This window comes from Protopterus annectens, chromosome 8.part0, assembly GCF_019279795.1.
Source record: "Protopterus annectens isolate FY-2018-M chromosome 8.part0, PAN1.0, whole genome shotgun sequence".
Classification (NCBI taxonomy): Eukaryota; Metazoa; Chordata; order Ceratodontiformes; family Protopteridae; genus Protopterus; species Protopterus annectens.
Window position 1 is genome coordinate 826,618,714 of NC_056741.1, and position 21,363 is coordinate 826,640,076.

General features: G+C 44.3%; 1 protein-coding gene across 2 annotated transcripts in view; it reads right to left on the minus strand.

The window, feature by feature from the left end:
- Positions 1-21,363, minus strand: part of ARAF (A-Raf proto-oncogene, serine/threonine kinase) — a 1,692,569-nt gene that overhangs the window by 582,855 nt on the left and 1,088,351 nt on the right. For both annotated transcript variants that reach the window (XM_044080303.1, XM_044080302.1), the window contains exon 9: positions 13,382-13,558. In XM_044080303.1, coding sequence (XP_043936238.1) covers positions 13,382-13,558 — 177 coding nt within the window. The remainder of the gene's footprint in view (positions 1-13,381; positions 13,559-21,363) is intronic.

Genomic DNA, 21,363 nt, shown 5'->3' on the forward strand with positions numbered 1-21,363 from the left:
GTAGAAGTGGAAGGACAAACTCCAGAGGGTGAGCATGCTGAGATCTGTGTGTTTTCAGGTACCACTGGAACTTTCTCATGCGAAGTCTGGCTAGAGACAGCACTGGAATAACAGACGTCATGAACCCTAGCACCTTGAGAAACTCTCTGGCTCTCACTGAGGTAAGAGGAAGCAACTTCTGGAAGAAAGTCAGCAGAGATTGCATTTTTTTGTGAAGGCAGAAAGGCCATCATAAGGTATGTCCTTAACCTGATCCTACACTGGAGTTAATTAGAGAGGACTTGTTTAGTTGATAGTAAATCCTAGGCTTAGGAGCAATGACATGGTGGTTTGAAGGTTCTGCTACATGATATCTGGATGTTTTTCTTGAATAAGTAGGTCGTCCAGGTAAGGCTAGATAAGAATACTCTGTCGTCTGCAGAAGGCAATGACAAGAGCCAAACATTTTGTGAAAACTCTTGGAGCCATAGAGTGTCCAAAGGGCAAATCAAAAAAAAAAAAAATGAAAATGAGAGGAAGCAACAGAAAACCGTAAGAACTTCCTGAAAAAGAGGGTAAATGGGAATATGAAGGTATGCATCCTTGATGTCTAGGGAAACCAGAAAAGCCTGAGGGAGCAGGAGAGGAACAGTTTTTAGGGTGAGTATCCTGAAGGTGGGAACCTGTAGTTAAAGACTGAGCTGTGACAAGTCTGAAATTGGTCTCCAAGGACCATCTTTCCTGGGGACTAAGAATATCCTGGAATAGAAGCCTTTTCCTCTTTCCATGCAGGGAACTTCCTGTATGATATCAAGTCTTGAATCACCTGTGCAAAGAGATGGATCTGGTCCCTTGGTGGATGTGGGATGCCCATTAAGGGAAGTATGGATTTCCAAGTCATGAACTAACCATGCTGTATAATGAACCATTTGCCTGTGGTAATGCTTGTCCAGGTTGAAAGGGAATGAGAAAGGCACTGGGAAAGAGGAATTTTTGTGAGAATGGCCAGGTAGTCACAGACTACCTGACTTGTCTGGAAAGGGGATCTTTTGGGCAGAAGATGGCCAAGACCTAGGTAGAGCCTGCCTATGTGTGCCCTCCTTGTGAGGATAAGACGACGCTAGGTCTTTTTCCTTATAAAATTATGCTTGCATGGATAACGTCTGTCATTTTGGAACTGGAGAAACCAAGGATATGTTTTAGTTCCTACAGTTCTTTCCCTTTCTCTTGGAGGGATTTGAATATGGCAGCAGCATTTGCACCAAAAAAGGTAGCATTTTCCACGGATGCAGACATTATTTTTGCCTTGAAATCCTCAGGCAAAGGCTGCATTCTCAGCCAGGAATACCTCCTGAGGACAGATCCAGATGCTGCTAATCTTGCAGAGACCTCTGCTGCATCATAACTGCATTTAGCTTTTAGTTGAAGACTTCGGTTCTGAAACTCGAAAATGAAAATTTCAGGAGTTGGCCGACTGGCACTTGCGAACGGCTTCTGCTTCGGGCACCGCAAGAAAGAAAGATGTAATGGCATCGGCTGCATGTTTTATACCCCTGACAACCTGACATCATGGAAGAAGGAACAGCAACTGATGCAGGACCCAAGACTTTGTTAATCAGGCCGACTGAGGGATATTGCAAGCAGTGATGACTGCAACAGTAAAACACAAAGAACATCTGCATTTAATGGAGTGTCCGGTAACCTGAGAAGAAAGTGTCAGGAGGGAAGAGAGTTGTGACTTGGCTACAGAATCTGGAAGATAAGTCAGCAATTTAGAAGCCTGAGAAAGTACGGCCAAATACATACTTAGACATATGTGTCTGATAATTAATGGCCCTAAAAGACAGAGTGAAGAGGTGTAGACATTTTTTCCAATCCTCTCCATCATTTTACTGTCCTTATCAGAGTGCAAAAGGGTAGTGGAGGGCATCAATCTACACGTTTTATCTGCGGATACTGAAACAACAGCTGCTGCAGGAGGGCATCTGGACAGAAACTTACTGTCCCCAGGGACTTTATAAAACCTGTCTGGCCTTTTGGGTGCTGGAGGTTAAGAATCAGGGCTTTTGGATGCTGAAAGAAAGGCATTCTGAAAGGCTGGTAGCACAGCTATGACAGCAGAGGGGAAAGGAGAGATCATCTGCAAGGGGTCATAGCACCTCTTCTGCATCTCTGAAACCGGAAAGCTTTCCCACTTGAAAAAAAAAATCCCTCATCTTAGAAATAGTTTCCCTAAAGGAAATATCCTCCTCAGGGGAGATCCTGCCACTGCAGTCAAACTCAGGGAAAGAGTAACCCAGGGGGGAGCCAATCTGTGTAGAGTAAGCCAGGGACGCATCTGAAAATGAATCTTTATCTTCAGAGGTCTCTTGGTTCCGCAGTAGCACTCCTATTAAAGGGAGTGGAGGTGATACAGTAGTAGGTGATTAAACAGAGAAAGGCCTAGGTGCCAAAAAGGCATTCAATATTCCATGTGAAAAGGCTTGCCAGTCTGTGGACGGTTCCTGTGTAGTAGAAACATGTTTTTGTTACCTCAAGTGGAGGATCTGCCCTAGGCTGGGAAGGTTGGGCTAACATAGGCCTAGGCTCTGGCAATGACGTCCGCAAGTCCTCAATCATTAAGACAGGTGAGGTACTGTGAGGTACGTCTAAAGGTCCGAGCCATGGCTCCCTCTTACTGTCCAAAACAGATGTCTGCCAGGCCTCTGCAGGTGTGCTTAAGGAACTCTCCCTAGCGGCTTCTTAATTAGTTTTCACTGAGGGAGGAGGACCAGACACCATATGTACTTCTGAGCCTTCATTGGCCTCAAGAAGGCCATCTGGGATCAAAAGCACAGCCGAAGATTCAGGCCTTACCTTTTTCACCTTCTTCCTCACAGGCTCACGCAACGGACCTTCCACAGCGAGCGCTAATCACTTTAATCTCTGGTTCTGTAGGTAGATACTAAGGGCTGAAAGACGACTGTCGAGCATCTTAGGAATGAACACCTGACAAAGAGCACAAACCTTGTAGTAGTGAGTGGATCCCAGGCAGAAGAGACACTGATCATGATTGTCTGTGTGGAATCTGTCTTCCACAATGACACTTGCCCTTCTTGTATGACATTATCCTCAAGCAAACATGCAGTAGCAAAAGCACAAATAAATTTTCCCCAATGGGACACTTATTTGAATGAAGAGAAACTTTGGCGCTCATATCAATAGTAGAAACTGGTGTTCAGACTGTCAGCAGAGAAGTTCTGAGGATGGTATGTATGTACAGACATCACTTTTATGGCCTACATCAGCTGTATCTTATGTGCAACATCACATGTACATAGCAGTAGCTTAAGTCTTTCATACACTGGCTGGACATTTGGGTCGCCTAGGCAGGGAAGAACCCATGTTATGAATACTGCACCTTGGGGAATAGGACATCTGATGGATCCACTACTGAAGTTCCAGCTTGAGGCCTGGAGGAGGCGGGACAAGAAAATGTAATTCTAAAGGATGAGAATGTAGAAGCCAAACTGAATTTAGAAACCACTGGAGCATTCTCATATGGAACTTGACCAGAAAAAGCATAGGAATGGTGGAAGCCATGTAACTCAGAGCTCTCAGAAATTCCCTGGCTGTAACTGAAGCCAGAGGAAGAAGGGATTGAAAGAAAGCAATGAGAGTTAAAGCCTTGGGAGGAGGCAGGGATGCCAACATTAGAACAGTCTGGAGCCTGCACCCCAGAAATACATGACCCTGAGAAGCAGTCAGGAAGGATGTTTGGACATTTACAGTAGACTCCATACTTTGCAGGAGCGAAATAGCAAAGTGTAGATGTGGATGTAAAATCTCTAGAGAAAAGGCTTGAGGAGGCTGAGGAATGCCCAAAAGTGTGTGTGTGTGTGTGTGTGTGTGGGGGGGGGGGGGTTCCAAACCATATAATAACCCTGGTGAATTATGGAAAGAAAAAACACAAGTCCACCGTCGGAAAACACTTTAATGCAGCAAAGCTTTCGGTTAAACAACCTTCCTATACCAGGTTTTGAACAACAAAATTTGCTGTTGTATTTTAACAAGAACAGGCTTAATACTAACTAGATTGTTTATATCAGGTTTTGAGATTCAAAACCTGGTATAAACAATCTAGTTAGTATTAAACCTGTTCTTGTTAAAATACAACAGCAACATTTGTAGTTGCCTTTTTTGAGTGGACTATCAGGCCCAATGTAGATCTAAAACCTGGTATAAATAACTGGGTTAATATTAACCTTGTTTTTGTTGGGATATATCAGTAGATGTTTCTTTTAAAATGTTTTACGTTTTAATTAATGGTATAATGTGATTTGTTGGCTGTGGTCACATTATCTTTATTGCTCTTATTTAAAAGTGTTGTGTCATGATGTATATTGTTCTAGCATTGAGAAAAGTTGTTTAACCGAAAGCTTTGCTGCATTGAAGTGTTTTCTGACGGTGGACTTGTGTTTTTTATAGTATTTTAATCTGCCATTTATCAGAGTACCAATTGGTTCTGGTCTCGAATTATGGAAAGAACCCAGGAGTCTTAGGTGACCTTTAACCAAATAGGAAGGGACAGGGAAAAAGGAATGTGACCAAAGAATAGGACAAGGATAGTCAGACAGCACAAAGGCTGTTAGGAAAAGGAGGCATCTGGGTAGGAGGAGTTTAAGTCTCCTTAGCAGGAGGAGCCCTTCTACCACCCTTTTTACCTTTGGGGGAGGGCAAGACGGTCTACAAACAAAGCCAGGCTTGTTAGGGCAATTTCAGTGAAATTTGGGAACAAACGAAACAAAAATATGTTTCAAATCCTGTAAGGTCTTACCCTTTTCTTGCAGGAACTTAAATAACTCTGCAGCAGTAGCACCAAAGAAATGTTTATTTTCCAGAGGAGCATCCATCAGTTAAGCCTTGATATCATTAGGCAAAGGTTGAAGTCTGAGCCAAGAATACCTCCTCAAAACAGAACCAAAAGTAGCATCCTTAGATGCAGCATCAGCTGCATCATAGCTGGATTTCATGGAATGGAGATCAACTTGGCAAGACGTCCCTAGCAAGAAAAGAGCAGAGGCCTTCCCCTCAGAATCATGAAGATCTGAAATAGCCTTAACAGCCTGAGAGAGAGGAGCCAAAACATATCTGTTCATGTGCGTTTGATAGTTCACAGCTCTAAAGGTCAGGGTAGCAGAAGTATACACTTCCCTACCTAGCTTCTCCATGGTTCTGCTGTCCTTATCAAGGAGAAGCAATTCTGTAGAAGGCAACAATTTGGAGGGTTTATCAGAGGCAACTGATACCACAGAAGGGTCAGCTGATGGAACACTTATAAAGAAACTTGCAATCATCAGGCACTTTATATAATCTATCAGTTTTTTTTTTCTGGGAGAAGGGAGCTGGGAAGCAGTGGAAAATGCACCCAGCAAGGCAGCAAGAACAGGAGGAACATCAGAGGGCCTAAGAGACTCCATCTATAGAAGCTCACGGTACCTCTTCTGAACATCAGACATCTGAGCACAGTCCCATTTAAAAACTCCATCATTCTGGAAATAGTGTTACCAAAAGAAATCTCCTTAAAAGGAGAGTCAGGACTGATAAACTCTTCTTCCTCAGAACCATAACCTAAGGGAGAAGGAACTGAAATAGAATAAGTCAGAGATTCTTCAACAGAATCTGCTTCATCTTCAGAGGAATCCTGCTCCCTAGGAGGTTAGAAGACCAAGGAGGATCAGGTTCAGAAACTCCCATTGTGAAGGCTTTAAAGCCATAAAGGCATTAAAAAGGCCTTGAGTTAAGTTTTGCCATTCACTCTGAAGATATTTAGAAGCAAGAGAAATGTGATTAGTTTTCTGCTTCTTTCTGAGAGGGACTTCAATGTTAAACACCTTAGGAGACTTTGACCCCTGATGACATTCTATTATCGTATTCGGAATCTCTTCTCTTAATAATATATGAGGATCACCCCTACCTCTTTGGTAATTAACAGCTGTAGTTCCCACTGTACATCCAAGACAGACATCTGCAAGGCCTCCTTGGACTTGCATGAAGTCAGACCAATGTCGGCCTCCGATGCAGTCTCAGCAGGGGAATCAGACAAGGAAACTGGACGATCCTTCAGGCTTTTACTAGCCAAATAATCTGACTGAGCTTTCTTGGTCTCTTTTTTTTTTTTTTTTTTGCAGATGGCTGACCCTCGTGCTAAGAAGATCCTTCCAAAGCATATTTAGCCAATGGTTTAAGTAAATGGTTTTTCTAAATAAACAGCTAGGGAAGAAAGCAGACTATGCAACATCTTAGGGACGAAAGCTTGGCAAATCACAGACATATGGTCATGGGAACTAACTAAGCAAAACAAACACTGCTCATGATGATCTTTATGGGGAATCTGTCTCCCACACTGGCATTTCCCCTTTCTGGATGACATGAAACAAACAACCAGAACAAGGCAAAACAATAAGAATAACAAACAACCCCCCCCTCCCCAAAGAGGCACTTATCTGAAAATGGTCTGGTAACCAGGAGATGAATGAGCATTCAGACCAATGATCAAAAATGACATTTGGACTGGCAGCACAAAAGGTCTGTGGATGGTATATCTGGGCATCACCTTTATGCCCTACACTGTACACGGGAAGCATGTGTGTGATGTATGGCATACCAATTACAACCTAAAGCCTTTGTTATACTGCCAGATATCGGACTGCCCTAGTCAGGAGATCCCTATTGTAAAGAATACTGCAACAGCGATATGGAAGGACATCCAGTAGGATTTAACAAGAAAAGAACAAGCAATCTCTTAAGAACAGTATTCACCTTGATGTCACATGCATACAATTACGCCACTATATTCACATCTGTATTAACCTATTTTGAAAAGGAATCCAGTTCCATCAAATGCAAGATGGGGTGGGAAGTAATACTGCAAAAGTGATCAGTAGGATATCTGCTGTTATGGCAAGTTCTTACAATACTATTATGGTAAGTGCTTACAGCACTGTACTATGCTCTGACTGAGATCACTCTTGCAGCATTCTAAACAAATGGGTGACTCCCGGAGCAGAAGGGAATGTAAAGGAGTTGGCTAGTTGACAGAGGAACTGTCCAAAAGGCCAGAAAGAAATGTGCTAGAAAAAGGTGCCCTGGACCTTGACAAGGCATTAACCTTGTAGTGTTTAGTGAAGGTGTGTACAGATGACCAGGTGGCAAGCTTACAACAGAGCCCTGGTATCAATCCTTTGTAGAAAGCTTCAGAGGATACCACTGCCCTGGCAGAATGAGCTCAAGGGCATGAAGGCAAGCATTTGTCATGAAAACGATAAAAGGAAATGGACTTAGAGATCCAGCTTGCAATGGCTTGTTTAGATACTGGTTGGTCCAGTTTTGGTCCGTGACTGAAACAGTTGGTCTGACTTACAAATAGATTTGGTCTCATCAAATAAAATTTCAGCTGTCTGTGAATGTCTAAAAAGTGTAGGAGTCTTTCCCCCCTGTTCTGTGGTATGGCCAGGAACGTATGTAGATGGATGGCTTAGTTGACAGCTTGTTCACTACTTTTGGCATGAAAGATGGGCTAGCTCTCAGTATCACCCTATCCTTGTGAAAAATAAGAAAGGGAGAAAAATGACTGTCAAAATAAAGTGGGGACATTAGCCAAGAAAGTAGTCAGGCCTGTTGGGTACCTTTTTGCAGGAAATATGAGAAGGGCATGGAGGGATTTGCTACAAGGCTTAATACTGTTGACCTGCAGCTTTAATGGCGGTGATCCTCACAGCAAGAAAACAAAGTTTTTAGGACAGCCCAAACTGTTTTTGTAAAACATGTTACAGGAATTACCTCTAGAAATTTAGAAGCTCCACCAAAACAGACTAACTTAATAATATATACACAGATGATTACATGCTTTCAACTCAAAATCCAAAATTAAGGGTCACTCCGTCATGTAGAGGGATGAAGCCTCGACTATGTTGCATGTGTTGAGTTAGAGCTACTGAAGAGATGAAGGGACATCAGAACTGAGTGTCCACTGCCTGGTCGTCAATCCCAAGAGGATGCATGAGGATCTGTCTGGCCACATGCGTGATGCCTGGAGGGAAGTACAGTTGTGTAAGAACTTACCATAACAGTAGATGTCCCACTGAACACTGCTGCAGTATTCCAAATAAATGGTTAAAACTACTGATGTGTGGCCAGGGTACCAAAGCTTAATTTTCCCTGAGACATGCATCCAACATGTGACCTCAGCTTGCAAGGACAGGGGTATATAGGTGGACATACCAGTATAAATCCTCAGACTACCTCTGCAGGAGGGATGAATAGGTATGTGAAGGTAGGTGTCATTTAGATCCAAAAAGACTAAGTATGCCTGTGGAAATATGAAGGGCAGCAGTGTGTGCAGAGGAAGCATTTTAAAGGCTGGCACTTCTAAGCCTTTAGTAGGGAGAGAGCCAGTATGGGGTCTTTATTTCCCCTCTTTTTTGGGGGGCTAGAAAGAGTCTGGAGTTAAAACCTCTTCCTTCAGAATTGGTGGGCACTGGTTCTATAGCATCTTGTGCCTGTAATTCTTGGAGCATGGGTGGTAGCAGATGGACTTTTTGTGGGGGGTATACCATTCCATGGAGGGAGTTCTTTCCAAGACATGGCATAACCCTTTCTTATGACAGGAAGCACCCAGTTGTCTGTACTGATCTTTTCCCAGACTGAGACTGACAGAAATAGCCTTTTGGAGAGAGGCAGGACAGGACCGAGGGGTGGTGGTTTGTAGATGGTCACAGTGACTTTTTCCTCCTACGGGAGGCCTCCCAGATGTGGGATTCCTCTGTGGTTTTTCTGAAAATTTTGGTGCCTTCTTATGCTTTTGTACAGGTCTGGAGTCCCTTCTAACAAAAAAGATTATCTGTTCATCCACCTTCTCTGTACATGTAGTTTCCACAATTGTAAGGCCCTCTGATGCCAGCCCAGCCTCTGGTGGGACTGTGGTAGAGGGCATCAAAGGTGCAGTCGGACATACCATGGATTCTGGAAACTCAACCTTATCAGACTGTCCAGACTGAGTATTCGGCCTAGGCCTTTTGACCTTTTTTTTTTTTTCCCTGTGGGTTTGAGGTATTTCTGGGGAAGCAGGATCCTCTACCTTGGACTGGGCCAAAAGCTTCAGATGTTGGGTCTCCAGGAAAGTACTGAGTGAAGGCAGATTACATTGCAAAGTCTTTGACACAAAGAACTGGGAAACAGAACAGGCCCTGAAGTCATGTTCCACACAGAGTCACAAGAGGCCCAAGATATGAAGATCTTTGCATAAGATTTGCCTACTGCACTGACACTTATCCCTCCCATACGGCATCTAACACAGAAATAGCAAAACAACTTGGGTAAGTAAAGGAAGGTTCCCCAATGGGACACTTATCTGCTTTTTAAGAAACCACTGTACTAATGACCAAAAAATGATCAGTCCGAAAGACACATGACCTACATTCAAGCTGGCAGTGAAGCAGTCTGGGGAATCTACACTCATACGTCTGCCTATGCGGCCCACTTGCGAGATGAGGTCACAAAATAAATGTATGACCATAGGAAAAATAAGCTTTGGCATCCTGGTCAGTTAATGGTGATAACCCACTTGTTTGGAATACTACAACAGTGATCTCAGTCAGGACATCAATATGTATTACCCCACAGTGCAAAAGTCTAAGAAGCCCATACTACCATGTGCAAGTTGCACGATGAGCAGAGGAGAATCCTCAAGAGTACAACTACAGTAGAGCTTGGAAGAGAAGATGCAGGTCAGAGAAGGATGCTCTGCTGAAGGGAGAGAGAGTATGGCTGCCCCGCAGGAACAACAAAGCTGAATTGCTCCCTACCACCCGACTCTCACCTCAAGGACATGAGCTCATGGGGGATTCCCAGGCAGGAATGAATGAGCCATATGCCTCTCACATGCCCAGCTCCTGAGACCACAGAATGAATAGTCTGACTGACTGCAGGTAGAGGGAGCCATTGGGCTTGATCCTGTGGGTATGTATAAAAAAATCAATATCACTAAAACATTCATTGTCATACTCATGATCAGATGAAAAAGCATTTGGGTATTAAACTTCCTAAAGATGTGTCATGATATAAAGAATCAAGTTTCAACCCCCATGGGAGAATCGTTTTGGCACTGTCCACACAGGGTAGAAATTAAGACCATCTCTTGTGGGGCAAATAGGGGTTCTCTTTTTACCTTTACACTGCTGAACTGCTAGCCACATCATTATCATTCCTTACAACTACAGTGGACTAAGAAGCTAAAAATCTTTAAACCATTGCATCTAACATGGTAAGCATGTCAGCATTTCCAAACTGTCAGGCATTGCTGACCTCAGCTAAAGAAAGAGGTTACCTCAGCTAAAGAAAGAGGTTTAGGGTTTGTAGGCCTCAAACTCTGCAGAAAAGCAATGACCACTGCACAATTTTTTCATAGTATGTGCTAATTCTAGACTTTCTGGACAAGGCTGGAAGCCACCATAAAGGCCAATACATCCCCCACTTCAATTTTCTGGTACCACAACAGGTTACCTCAGCAAATTATTTGGCAGTCTAGTATGAAAACTACTCATGTGCATTCAGCATGTGAATGAAATGGAACTCTGTCAAGAGCCTTGTCAGTGCCAATATCCTCTTGCTCTGCAAACTGATATAAGGTTATGTGGGAGGACTGTGCACTTAAAACTTAAGTCACAAAACTGGTGAAACCGGTTACACTACCAAAGAAGGCTTTTGCACTTCTTCAATACTTGAATCAAGTGTTTCTCATATAAAGACAGCATTTCCAGAAACAACTTCAACTATGGCATGTCTTCTACTCCTTCTCCCTTCAGCATCTTGTATTTTGCCAGCTGAAATTACTCTTAAATCAGCACTCTGGATCTTAACCTATGTACATTATACAGAAAATATGGTCAGTGTATCGTTTTCTACAGACATTTCACTTCATTTCTGACAATTAAAAGAAAACTGGTTGCTGTTCATTCTTCATGAGTTTTGGTCTCCCTTGCACAGTCAGCTAGTGGTCTACAAAGCAAATTCATAGTGTATAGCTTCTGGTAGACTCTGGGCAGTGCAAGCAGTAGTCATTGCCAGAACTCCTAGCTAAACATCTCTGCATGGGACTCAGTAAACATTTTTTGGGGAACATGTGATCTCTTAGTTCAGAGGTATAGCTATCTCTTCCAAGACATGCTGAACTAAAACAAAAGCAGATATGAATCAGTTCAGTTCAGATAAATATTAACAGATCTATGACCATTTCCTCTTTTAGCTAGTGGAACTCTTTTGGACTGTTAGGCTGTCACAACAGATTAGGGAACTACCTACACTGGACAGGTTCTAGACAGTGACCCATCCTGTACCACACACTTTACCTAGTCAACAGTAAAAAAAAGTGCAACCCATGTCCTCACCTTTATCCCTCTGTGTTAAGTAGATAACTTCCATTTCAAACTGTTTGAATATACATATTTGCACTCTGCACAGTTAGTCATGTAGTCGTCACATCTCGGTATCATGGATTATTATTCATTTTTCAAGTGCATTTGATATTTATGGTTAACGGTTTGCCACAAGTCTGTCGGATTCATCAAACTAAGACTTTTTATATAATAACCACCATTGCTTTTTATTCTACAGCAATGTTCTACACTTATTTCATAGACTATATGACGTTCAATGTGTTTGGTTCTTGTGTTCAATTACAAAATATGGTAAGCAGCATGGGGCCAAGGACAATCCTTGGGGAATGACTACTGAATCAAGAGAAGATGTGGTATTGGTCCACTTGACTATTTGGGATCTTTACTACAGACAACTAATTAGCCATCTTACTGAAGAGTCACTAAATCAAAAACCGATGAGACAATACACGAGAACAATAAGGTTAAAAGTTTCAAATCGTTTGACAAGTCAAGATATACTGCTCTTAACTTAATTCCCATGACACAGCTTTCCAAGTAAAAAGTGTGAAAAGTTAATTGAGCTAACCCTGTGTTATGCCCCAGATGAAAGCCACTTTGTACTGATAAAAACGTGCCACGACATTCTGATAAATAATGAATATGACCATGTATACACTTTTCAATCTTCTTAAACAGTGATAATAAATAGTAATCATATCGGGCAATTGAGAATTCTATCACAGAGTGCTGAATAATCGAAAATAAATAGCAGAAACAACTTCTGGGATACATTTTTTGTGGGATGGCAAGCTCCTTGCGCCGGTCCACTACACCTCCCAAATTTAAATATACCTACTCTGAGGGCATGTAACTCTGGATCAAAAACTCTACTATCAACAAAAGTTTTGCCAAAACTTCCTTGATCATTCTGCACTGCTGAAAGTCCCAGCAATAGAATGACACTTTCACAAAAGATATACGATAAAAATGATCAGAACACAGATGAGCCTCATTTTTTTTTGTTAGAAACTACTATGTCAGGTTTTATTAGTCTGAGATACAGTAATCATGTACAGAACAATTACTGGAAATGGAACAAAAATAATTCAAATCCTTAAACTGGTAGTTTCAGATACCTAGCAAGTAGAAAAGTCAGACAGTGAAGGTGATTGGGTTTTAAGCAGTTTTTGAACACCGTGCAAAGTATAAAGGATAGTTGAAAAATAAATGAATTAATTTCTGATATATGTACCACATCCATATTGCTAGAAGGAATCAAAAGCACAGCATTAACAAACCAGTTACAATATTCTTTGGCAATGTCCTGTAGAAACAATTCAAGTGTTATATTAGAAGAGGAGAAGACAGTATAAGCAGTCTTCTGACATTATGCCAAGACAGTCTTGGATTATGACTCAGTTTGCTGTTTAAGGAAATACAAATTCATGCCATCAGTTACTTAAGTCTTTACTTTTATTCTTTGGTGATCCTTCTTGATAATCTTGCTTCAATACTCTTCTCTAAAATCTTAATCCAATCTAAAGATGCAGATTTAGTCCTTCTGTGTCTAATAGCAGCTACATAACTTATTACCAAGAGAAACACTTTACGGAGACATTTAACTTCCTCAATAAGACTAGTTTTGACAGTTTGGAGGATCTTAAAAGCTTGTCTGCTTTCCTTCTCCTCCCTCTAGACCACCACCAGTGCATAACAAGACTAGCAATGTAACAGACAGTGAAGGAAAAATGCATGCAGGACCAAAGAAAGGACAAGTAGGTCAGAAAATGATTAGGTTAAGCGTACACTACTATGATGGGCCAAAAGCCAATCATATGCTATGACTTAAGGCAAGTCACATCTATAAAGAGGACATACTGCAGGGAGACCATCTAATAGTAAAAGCAAACAGCAGAGCTGTACGGTCAGCTAAAGAAAATAACATACAAGAAACACATTGCACATTTGTCAGGATTTCTACTTACTCCATGCCTTGTGCTGTCTGACGAGCAATATCAATGAGTTCAAATGTGTCATAGTCAGTTTCGTCTACATGGAGATGTTTATAAAGGCTGTTCCCCTCGCACCACTGTGTGATGATGGCAAAATGAGGTCTAGTCATATAGCCCATAAACAGAAGAATGTTGACATGACGAGTTTTTCTGCCCAAAATGAAACAAGAAAAATCATTATCTACAATACAAGAAAAATGTTCACAAAAGTACAGTTGTATAAGTAAACATACCATAACAGTAGATGTTCGAATAGATCACTGCTGCAGTAGCTTAAAGCTATACGTAACATATCCTGTCAATAATCGGACATCCAGACATCTAGCCAGTATACAAATGCCTTTGGGCCCTTTCCATGTACATTTGAGGAAACACAAGAGCATGCTGATATAAAAGCAGATGTACGCAGAAGCTGTATGCAACCATACCAAACCAAGGTTCATATTTGGATATGTATGTGCTGGACAAAGAGAGACAGGAACAAAGGGAACTCCACCCTCGCCAGAAGACAGAGAGAAAATGAGGAATAGGATTCAGTAAGGAGTAATAAAAGAAAAAATGAGAAGGGGAATGTTGGCAAGGCTGTAGTACTGTAACAGTGATCTATTCCACCATCTACAGTTACGGTTCATAGGTATGTACTAAGCTAACAGCCCTTGAGCCTTTACAAGCCTAGCCCAGAGAAGTGCCCTGGCATCGTGCCGCCCAACATTAGTTCCCAGTGCCTCTATCAAGCAGAGCCACTGGAGTAATACCCAGGGTGAACAAGAAGTTATGTACTCACCATAACGTTCGATGTATGTGGTCCATCTCATCTCACATTCTTACTCACGGGTTCGGAGCAGAGTATCAGCTCCAACTCGGCCAACTTTCATTTTCTAGCACGAAGTCTCTAATTGGCTTGGTTAAACAGGTATCCCATGTTGCACTGCTCCATAGCCTCAGATCTAGTTTGCAGCAATCCACAGTCACACCTCATGCACAACCACAATCCAGGAAGGTAGAACACTATCCAGGGTAGTAAAGAAAAAACAACTAACATTGAAGGGTACTCAAGACCAATTATCTCCTCCAGGAAGGTGGCAGGTGGGAGGGTACGTAAGAATGTGAGACGAGATGGACCACATGCATCGAACGTTATGTTGAGTACATAACTTCTTGATGTTATGTGGTCCAATCTCACCTACATTCTTACTCACGGGACAGCGTCCCCAGCACCTCTATCCTGGGAGGCTCAAAGGAAGATACTCCTGAGAACTGTGGAACCAAAAGAAGCCCGGCCCCTAGAAGCCACATCTAGTTTGTAATGAGCAATAAAGGTGTCTGGAGAAGCCCACGTGGCCACCGCACAAATATCATCCAAAGATAGCCTGGCATGGTAAGCCATCGACGCGGAAACAGCCCTGGTAGAGTGAGCCTTGACGGGGAATGGTAGATTTCTGCCTGCTGACGAATAGATAAAGGAAATACAATCTGAAATCCACCTGGAAATTGTAATCTTAGAAATAGGGGAACCTGCTCTATTTTCTGAAAAGGACACCAACAGTTGGTCGGACTTCCGGAGTTGTTTTGTCCTGTGTAAGTAGAATCGTAATTGCCTGTGTACGTCCAACTGATGAAATCTAAACACTGCCTTATTGGAAAATTGAGGGAAGAAAACTGGCAGCTCGAGATTAACAGTAGATGTTACTTTAGGAAGGAAGGACGGATTAGGTCTCAGGGAAACCCTGTCCTTATGAAAGATTAAATATGGGGATTTGATGGACAGAGTTTGTAGCTCTGACGCCAGTCTGTCTGATGTAATGGCTATTAAGAAGGCAGTCTTCCAAGACAATTCACAGATTGCAGCCGGTTCGAAAGGTGGGGAAGTCAGGGCTTGCAAAACAAAGTTTAGATCCCATGGCATGATAGGTTCTGACACAGGAGGCCGGAGTAACAAGGTGCCCTTCAAAAAGGCCTTACAGAGTTTATGGGCCATAAAAGAGGGCTCGTAAGAGGTATGAAAATTAGAAATAGCAGCCAGCTGGACCTTAATGGTAGCAGGAGCAGAACCCTGCTGAAAGAGCATGGATAAAAATTCCAAAACAGCAGGAATTGGGGCTGTGTAAGGGTCCAGTCCCTGGGCATGAGCCCAAATAGAAAATCTTTTCCACTTGCTGGAATAAATCTTCCTGGTGGAAGACTTATGAGAAGAGGATAAAATGTGCACTACCTCAGGTGAAAAACAATGAAGTCTGACTAACGATGGAAGTGGAGTAGCCAGGCTGTCAACCTGAGGGTCCGCAGGGAGCAATGGAACTGTCCCGACATGTGTGTCAGTAGGTCTGGTACTGGGTCCAAAATCCAAGGACTGTCCACTGTGTATTGATGAAGAAAAGAGAACAAGACTTGGTGAGGCCAGTGTGGGGCAATTAGAATCATCTTACTTCCAGAGGATATGGCTTTCTGAATCACTCTTGGTAACAGAGGAAATGGAGGGAAAGCATAGAGCAGACCAGGGGGCCAATCGTGGACTAGAGCGTTCCTGGGTGACTCCCCCTGTGGGGGGGGGGATCAGTGTGAAGTAGTTGCTGCACTTGGCATTGAGGGGATTGGCAAAAAGATCGCAGCAAGGCTGACCCCACCTGCTGAAAATCTGTTCCGCAACCCGGCGGTTCAGAGACCACTTGTAAGGCATCAGAAAAGCTCTGCTCAGCCTGCCTGCTATCACACTGGCCTTCCCAGGAATGTGTGTTGCCACTAGAACCCATTGGGAAGACACTGCCCATTGCCACACTCGCATGACCTCTCTGCACAGGGGATAATATCTGCTTCCCTCTTGCTTGTTTAGGTACCAGACAATGGACATGTTGTCCGAGTGAATTGCAATCGTTCCCAGAGGAAGAGAGCTCTGAAGTGCTTGCAACGCCAGTAACACCACTCTCATCTCTAAAACACTGATGTGCAGATGTACCTCGTGATCTTGCCATGTGCCTTGGACCGTCCTGCCAAGATAATGCCCCCCCCACCCCATCTGGGAGGCGTCCGTGGTCATCATGGCAACAGATGACATAGGAACAAACGGTTTTCCCTCATCCAGATTGGTGTAGCATAGCCACCAACAGAGGTCTTGTTTGCACCAATCTGTGAGTAGGATCAAGTGGGAAAGGGGAAATTCCTGAAAGGACCATTGGGCAAAGAGGAGCCACTGCAGAAGCCTCATGTGTAATCTGACTAGAGGTACTAACATGATGGTGGCTGCCATGGATCCCAGGAGCTGGAGAACCCATCTGGCCTGAACTTTCTTGAGGGGTAACAATGCATGATCCTGACTCTGCAACACTCCTATCCTTTCTTGGGGCAGGAACACCCGTATTCGAACGGTGTCTAGCTCTGCGCCTATAAATGTGACACGCTATGAGGGCAGCAAGGCAGACTTTCCCCAGTTCAAGGTAATTCCTAGTCGTTGACAAAGGGTAATGGTAGCTTCCCTGGCTTGAATGAGAAGATGCCTGGTGGGGGCGGTGAGGAGCCAGTCATCCAAGTATGGAAACACTTGGAATCCTTGACGTCTCAGGTGAGCTGTCACCACCGCCAAATACTTGGTGAACACCCTGGGGGCTGTGGTGAGACCAAAGGGCAGGGCACAAAACTAGAAATGACTGGCTCCCAGCCGGAAGCGTAAGTGACTCCTGGATGCCCTGTCCATTTTGATATGGTAGTAAGCATCCTTGAGGTCAATGGAGCACATCCATACTTCTTTTCCCAGCAACAGAAAAATGGACTGGAGGGTGACCATTCGGAACTTGGACTTCAGAACGTAGTAATTCAGTCGGCTGAGATCCAGAATGGGTCTCAGGTCCCCTGTTCTTTTTGGCACCAAAAAGTGTCTTGAGTAAGTCCCTAATCCGATTTGGTCTGAGGGGACAGGTTTGATGACTCCTTTTTCCAGCAGCTTTGAAATTTCTAGTGCTGCGTGATCCCTCTGACTGGGTGGAATATCCGGGATTCTCTTGATTGGGGGGGGCTCTGATAAAAAGGGGATGGTATAACCTCCGGTAACTATTCGAAGCACCCATCGATCCTGGGTGATGCTTCCCTAGGCTTCTGGGTACAAGGAAATGTGGCCCCCGACTGGCTCAGGAATAGCACAGTCGGGCAACACATCAGGAACGATGGTAGGAAGACCCGAGAAAGGAATCACGGTCTCCCGAGTTGCGGGGGCCTCCTCTGCCCCTGGGGCAACGTCTTCTAAAATAGCCTCCCCCTCCTCTGCCTCTGGAGGGGGACTCATCTTGAGCTGCAGGGAAAGACTTTTGTGATTTTTTGAACCACATCTTCCCTCCTCTCTGAGCCTTGGGGTAAGGCCTAGAACAGAGGGAAAAACGGACCCCTACAGCAGACAGAGTCTTTCCCTCTTGCTCGCATCTGGTGAGGGTCTCTCTCACTTTGGTCCCGAAGAGTGAAGACCCATCAAAGGGGGAGTCAGTGAAGGAAGACATGAGGGCCTCCACGAAATGATACAGGCACATCCAGGCTTGCCTCCTGAGGGCTACTCCTGAACTAGCTGCCCTACTCACCCCTTCGGCTGCATAATATATGAGTCTCATGGACGAGCTGACAATCGAACCAAGGGTAGACAACTGGGCATTAACAGTCTGCGCTAACGCCTCAGGTATGTTACCCATTAGAGTATCTCCTAACTCCTTAAGGAGATCTCTCTGGAGCCGAGTAAAATGACAAAGGTAATTCAGCGACCGTAGGGTGAAGGTCGCTGACGTAAGGGTATGCTTCCCGTACTGGTCCATACTCCTGGACTCCTTGTTAGGAGGATGGACGGAGGAAGAAGACTCGGCTACTTCCTGCTGAGTGGCCACCGCCACCACCATGGCATCTACAGAAACCCCTTTGGACAGGAACTCCTTCCCCGAGGGAGCTGAAAGAAACTTATTAGGTCGTCTGGGTACCGGTTCCACCGAATCAGGATTCTCCCACACCCTTCAACAAATTAAATCCAGGAGCTCGAAGGGTGGAGACACCCAGGAGGCGGAAGGTTGAGCACCAAAAGCCTTGAGGAATACCGACTCCTCCTCAGAGGGGGTCTTGGACGGCCAGTCGCCTCTCTGCCTCAAAATCTCCAGGATGTCGGAGAAAGAGACGTCATCAAAGGATGACTTGGGGGACCCCTCTGACTCCTCCAGGTCGGTATCAGAAGTGAGAGACTCGTCCTGGGAGTCTATGTGCTTCCTCTTCCACAACTTCTTTCTTGGGGGCTCCTCAGGCATGGACTCCAAGGGGCCCTCAGAAAGTTGGGGACCACTCATGGGGGAATCCCCAGACCTTTGGGCTCTGCCATCTACTAATAGGGGGACATCAGAGGCTCTAGCCGGGATGGAAGGGGACAGAATGACCGATCCGGGTGATGTAACTGAAGATCTGGCCAGTGCGCTCCTCATGGCCTCGAAGGCGGGTCCCCCCGAATCTGAGGACCAACCGGCCTCCGAGGCCACGACCGGAGTTGGGGTTCCCCGAGCCAATGCGCCTAAAGGGAGGCTCGAAACAGACAGTAGTCCCGAAGTATCCCCCTCGGCCCCGACAGAGGAGACCCGAGTTCCGAAACCAGAGGACGGATCCGACATGGTTGAAGCGGACGTCGGCACCGATAAACCCTTGAAGGGCATCGGAGCCAGCACAAGAACATCACTCGGAGTGGAGCACTCCGGCTCCGAAGACAAGGAAGTGCTCGGAGGAACCATCAGTACAAGCATCGGAGCTGAATGGGTCGGAGCCGAAAATAATTTTGCCAACACCGGCAACTGCAGGAGCCTCTGAACCACCCTATCAACATCCAAATCAGAAAGCCTGGAGGATTTGGAGGAAAGAGATGGAGACTGGGATCTCCTGTCTGGAGACCCATGCCTAACGCTGGGTGACCAGCTCCGAATGGGTTCCAATAGAATTGGAGCCGAAGTCAATTCCAGCACAACAGATACCTACTGTGGCCCCGAGGACATAGGAGCCGAGGGGGTAGAATCCAGTTTCAAAGTCTTCTCAGGAGGCTCTGTGGAGACAGATGGAGCTGGAGATCTCTTCTTCGCCTTCGAAGCCTTAGACTGAGTACTAAAGGAAGAGTTTAAAGACTCCTCAAAAGAAGGTTTTAGGAGACCCTTCAGTATAAGTTTGTTTTTCCTTTCCTGTAGCACCCTCGGACTGAAGGCATGACAAAAACTACAGGACTCTTATAAATGAATTGCCCCTAGGCAGTATACACACAAACAGAATCTACATCTGTAATGGACATCTTGTAGTTACATTTAGAACATTTTTTAAAACCCGAAGGTTTATGTTCCTTTTGATCCTTACACATCTTAACAGAGAATTATGCACCAAATTCAAAACACAAGCAACAGGAACCTAGCCGGAAAAAAACGGCAAAGGCAGGAAACTACTGTAACAACAAACAGTCAAAGAATCTCTAATTCAAACGGTTCTTTGGGAGTCTACACACACTAAAACAAGGGGAAAAAAACTACTCTCTACAGAGAAAAAAGAATCAAATAAACTTTACACAAAAAAGGAGGACTAGGTCCTCTAATTTAAATGGGTCTAGCCCGCCGGAACAGAAGGGATACCCAAAAACACACTCACAACAATTTCACGATGACGAACAAGGAAAAAATAGAAGTTATGTCCTTACCATAACGTTCCATGTGGAGTGTTCATCTCGCCTTTGTTCTTACACATGAGTTCGGAGCCGATCCTCGGCTCAGAGTCGGCCGCTTGGCAAAGCTCTGCATCAAGAAGAAGCTCGAGACCAACCTATCTCCCACAATTCCCCTCTGCCTTTACCTCAGATCTAGTTTGCAAATAAACCAGACCCCAACGGAAATGAAGCATGCAACATACATGCCAAGGCATAGCTGAAAACAGCCGTAACAACTGAGAGAAATAGAAGCGGGAGAACCAAACCAGACACCTAAACTGGACGTTCTTCCTGAGGGTGGGAGGGTGGGAATGTAAGAACAAAGGCGAGATGAACACTCCACATGGAACGTTATGGTAAGGACATAACTTCTATATGCGAGAGTGTTCAATCTCGCCGTTTGTTCTTACACATGGGTAGCATCCCTAGCTCCATGATCCTGAGAAACTCACGGAAGAACGTTCCTGAGCACAGTGAAACCAAAGGTTGCCCTGTCCCTGGAAACCCTATCCACTTTGTAATGAGTAATGAATGTATGTGGTTTAGACCAAGTGGCGGCCGCACAAATAGTGTCCAACGGTAGGCGGGCCGCATGAGCCATGGATGAAGATATTGATCTAGTAGAATGTCCTTTGGGTTTGACGGGTAAGCTCTGCTCAGAAGCAGTATAAACAAAAATAATACAATCGGATAGCCATTCGGAAAGGGTTCGCTTCGCCACTGCCATGCCCTTTCTGCTGTCCGCAAAAGCTATAAAGAGCTGATCTGTTTTTCTGTGATCCTTTGTTCTATCCAAGTAAAATCTGAGTTGTCTATGAACATCCAACTTGTGTAACATATATTCCAACTTATTGGAATGGTTCTTGAAAAATGTGGGAAGCTCAATGGACTGATTAATGTTATTGACAGAACAAACTTTGGGAAGAAAGGATGGATTAGTGCGAAGAGATACCACATCAGAGTGAAAGATCAAATATGGGTGTTTAACGGAAAGAGCTTGAAGTTCTGATACCCATCTGGCTGATGTGATAGCTACCAGAAAGAGGGTTTTCCATGACAAAAACTTCAAAGAACAGGAAGAGGCTGGTTCAAAGGGTGGTAGCATTAGCTGTGATAATAGGAGGTTCAAATTCCATGGTGTTGTAGGAACCCTGACTGGTGGCCTGATATGGAAAGACCCTTTTAGAAAGGCCTTACAAAGCCTATGAGTCATAATAGGCACCCCATTTTCTCCCACGTGAAAATTTGAAATGGCAGCCAATTGAACCCTCGA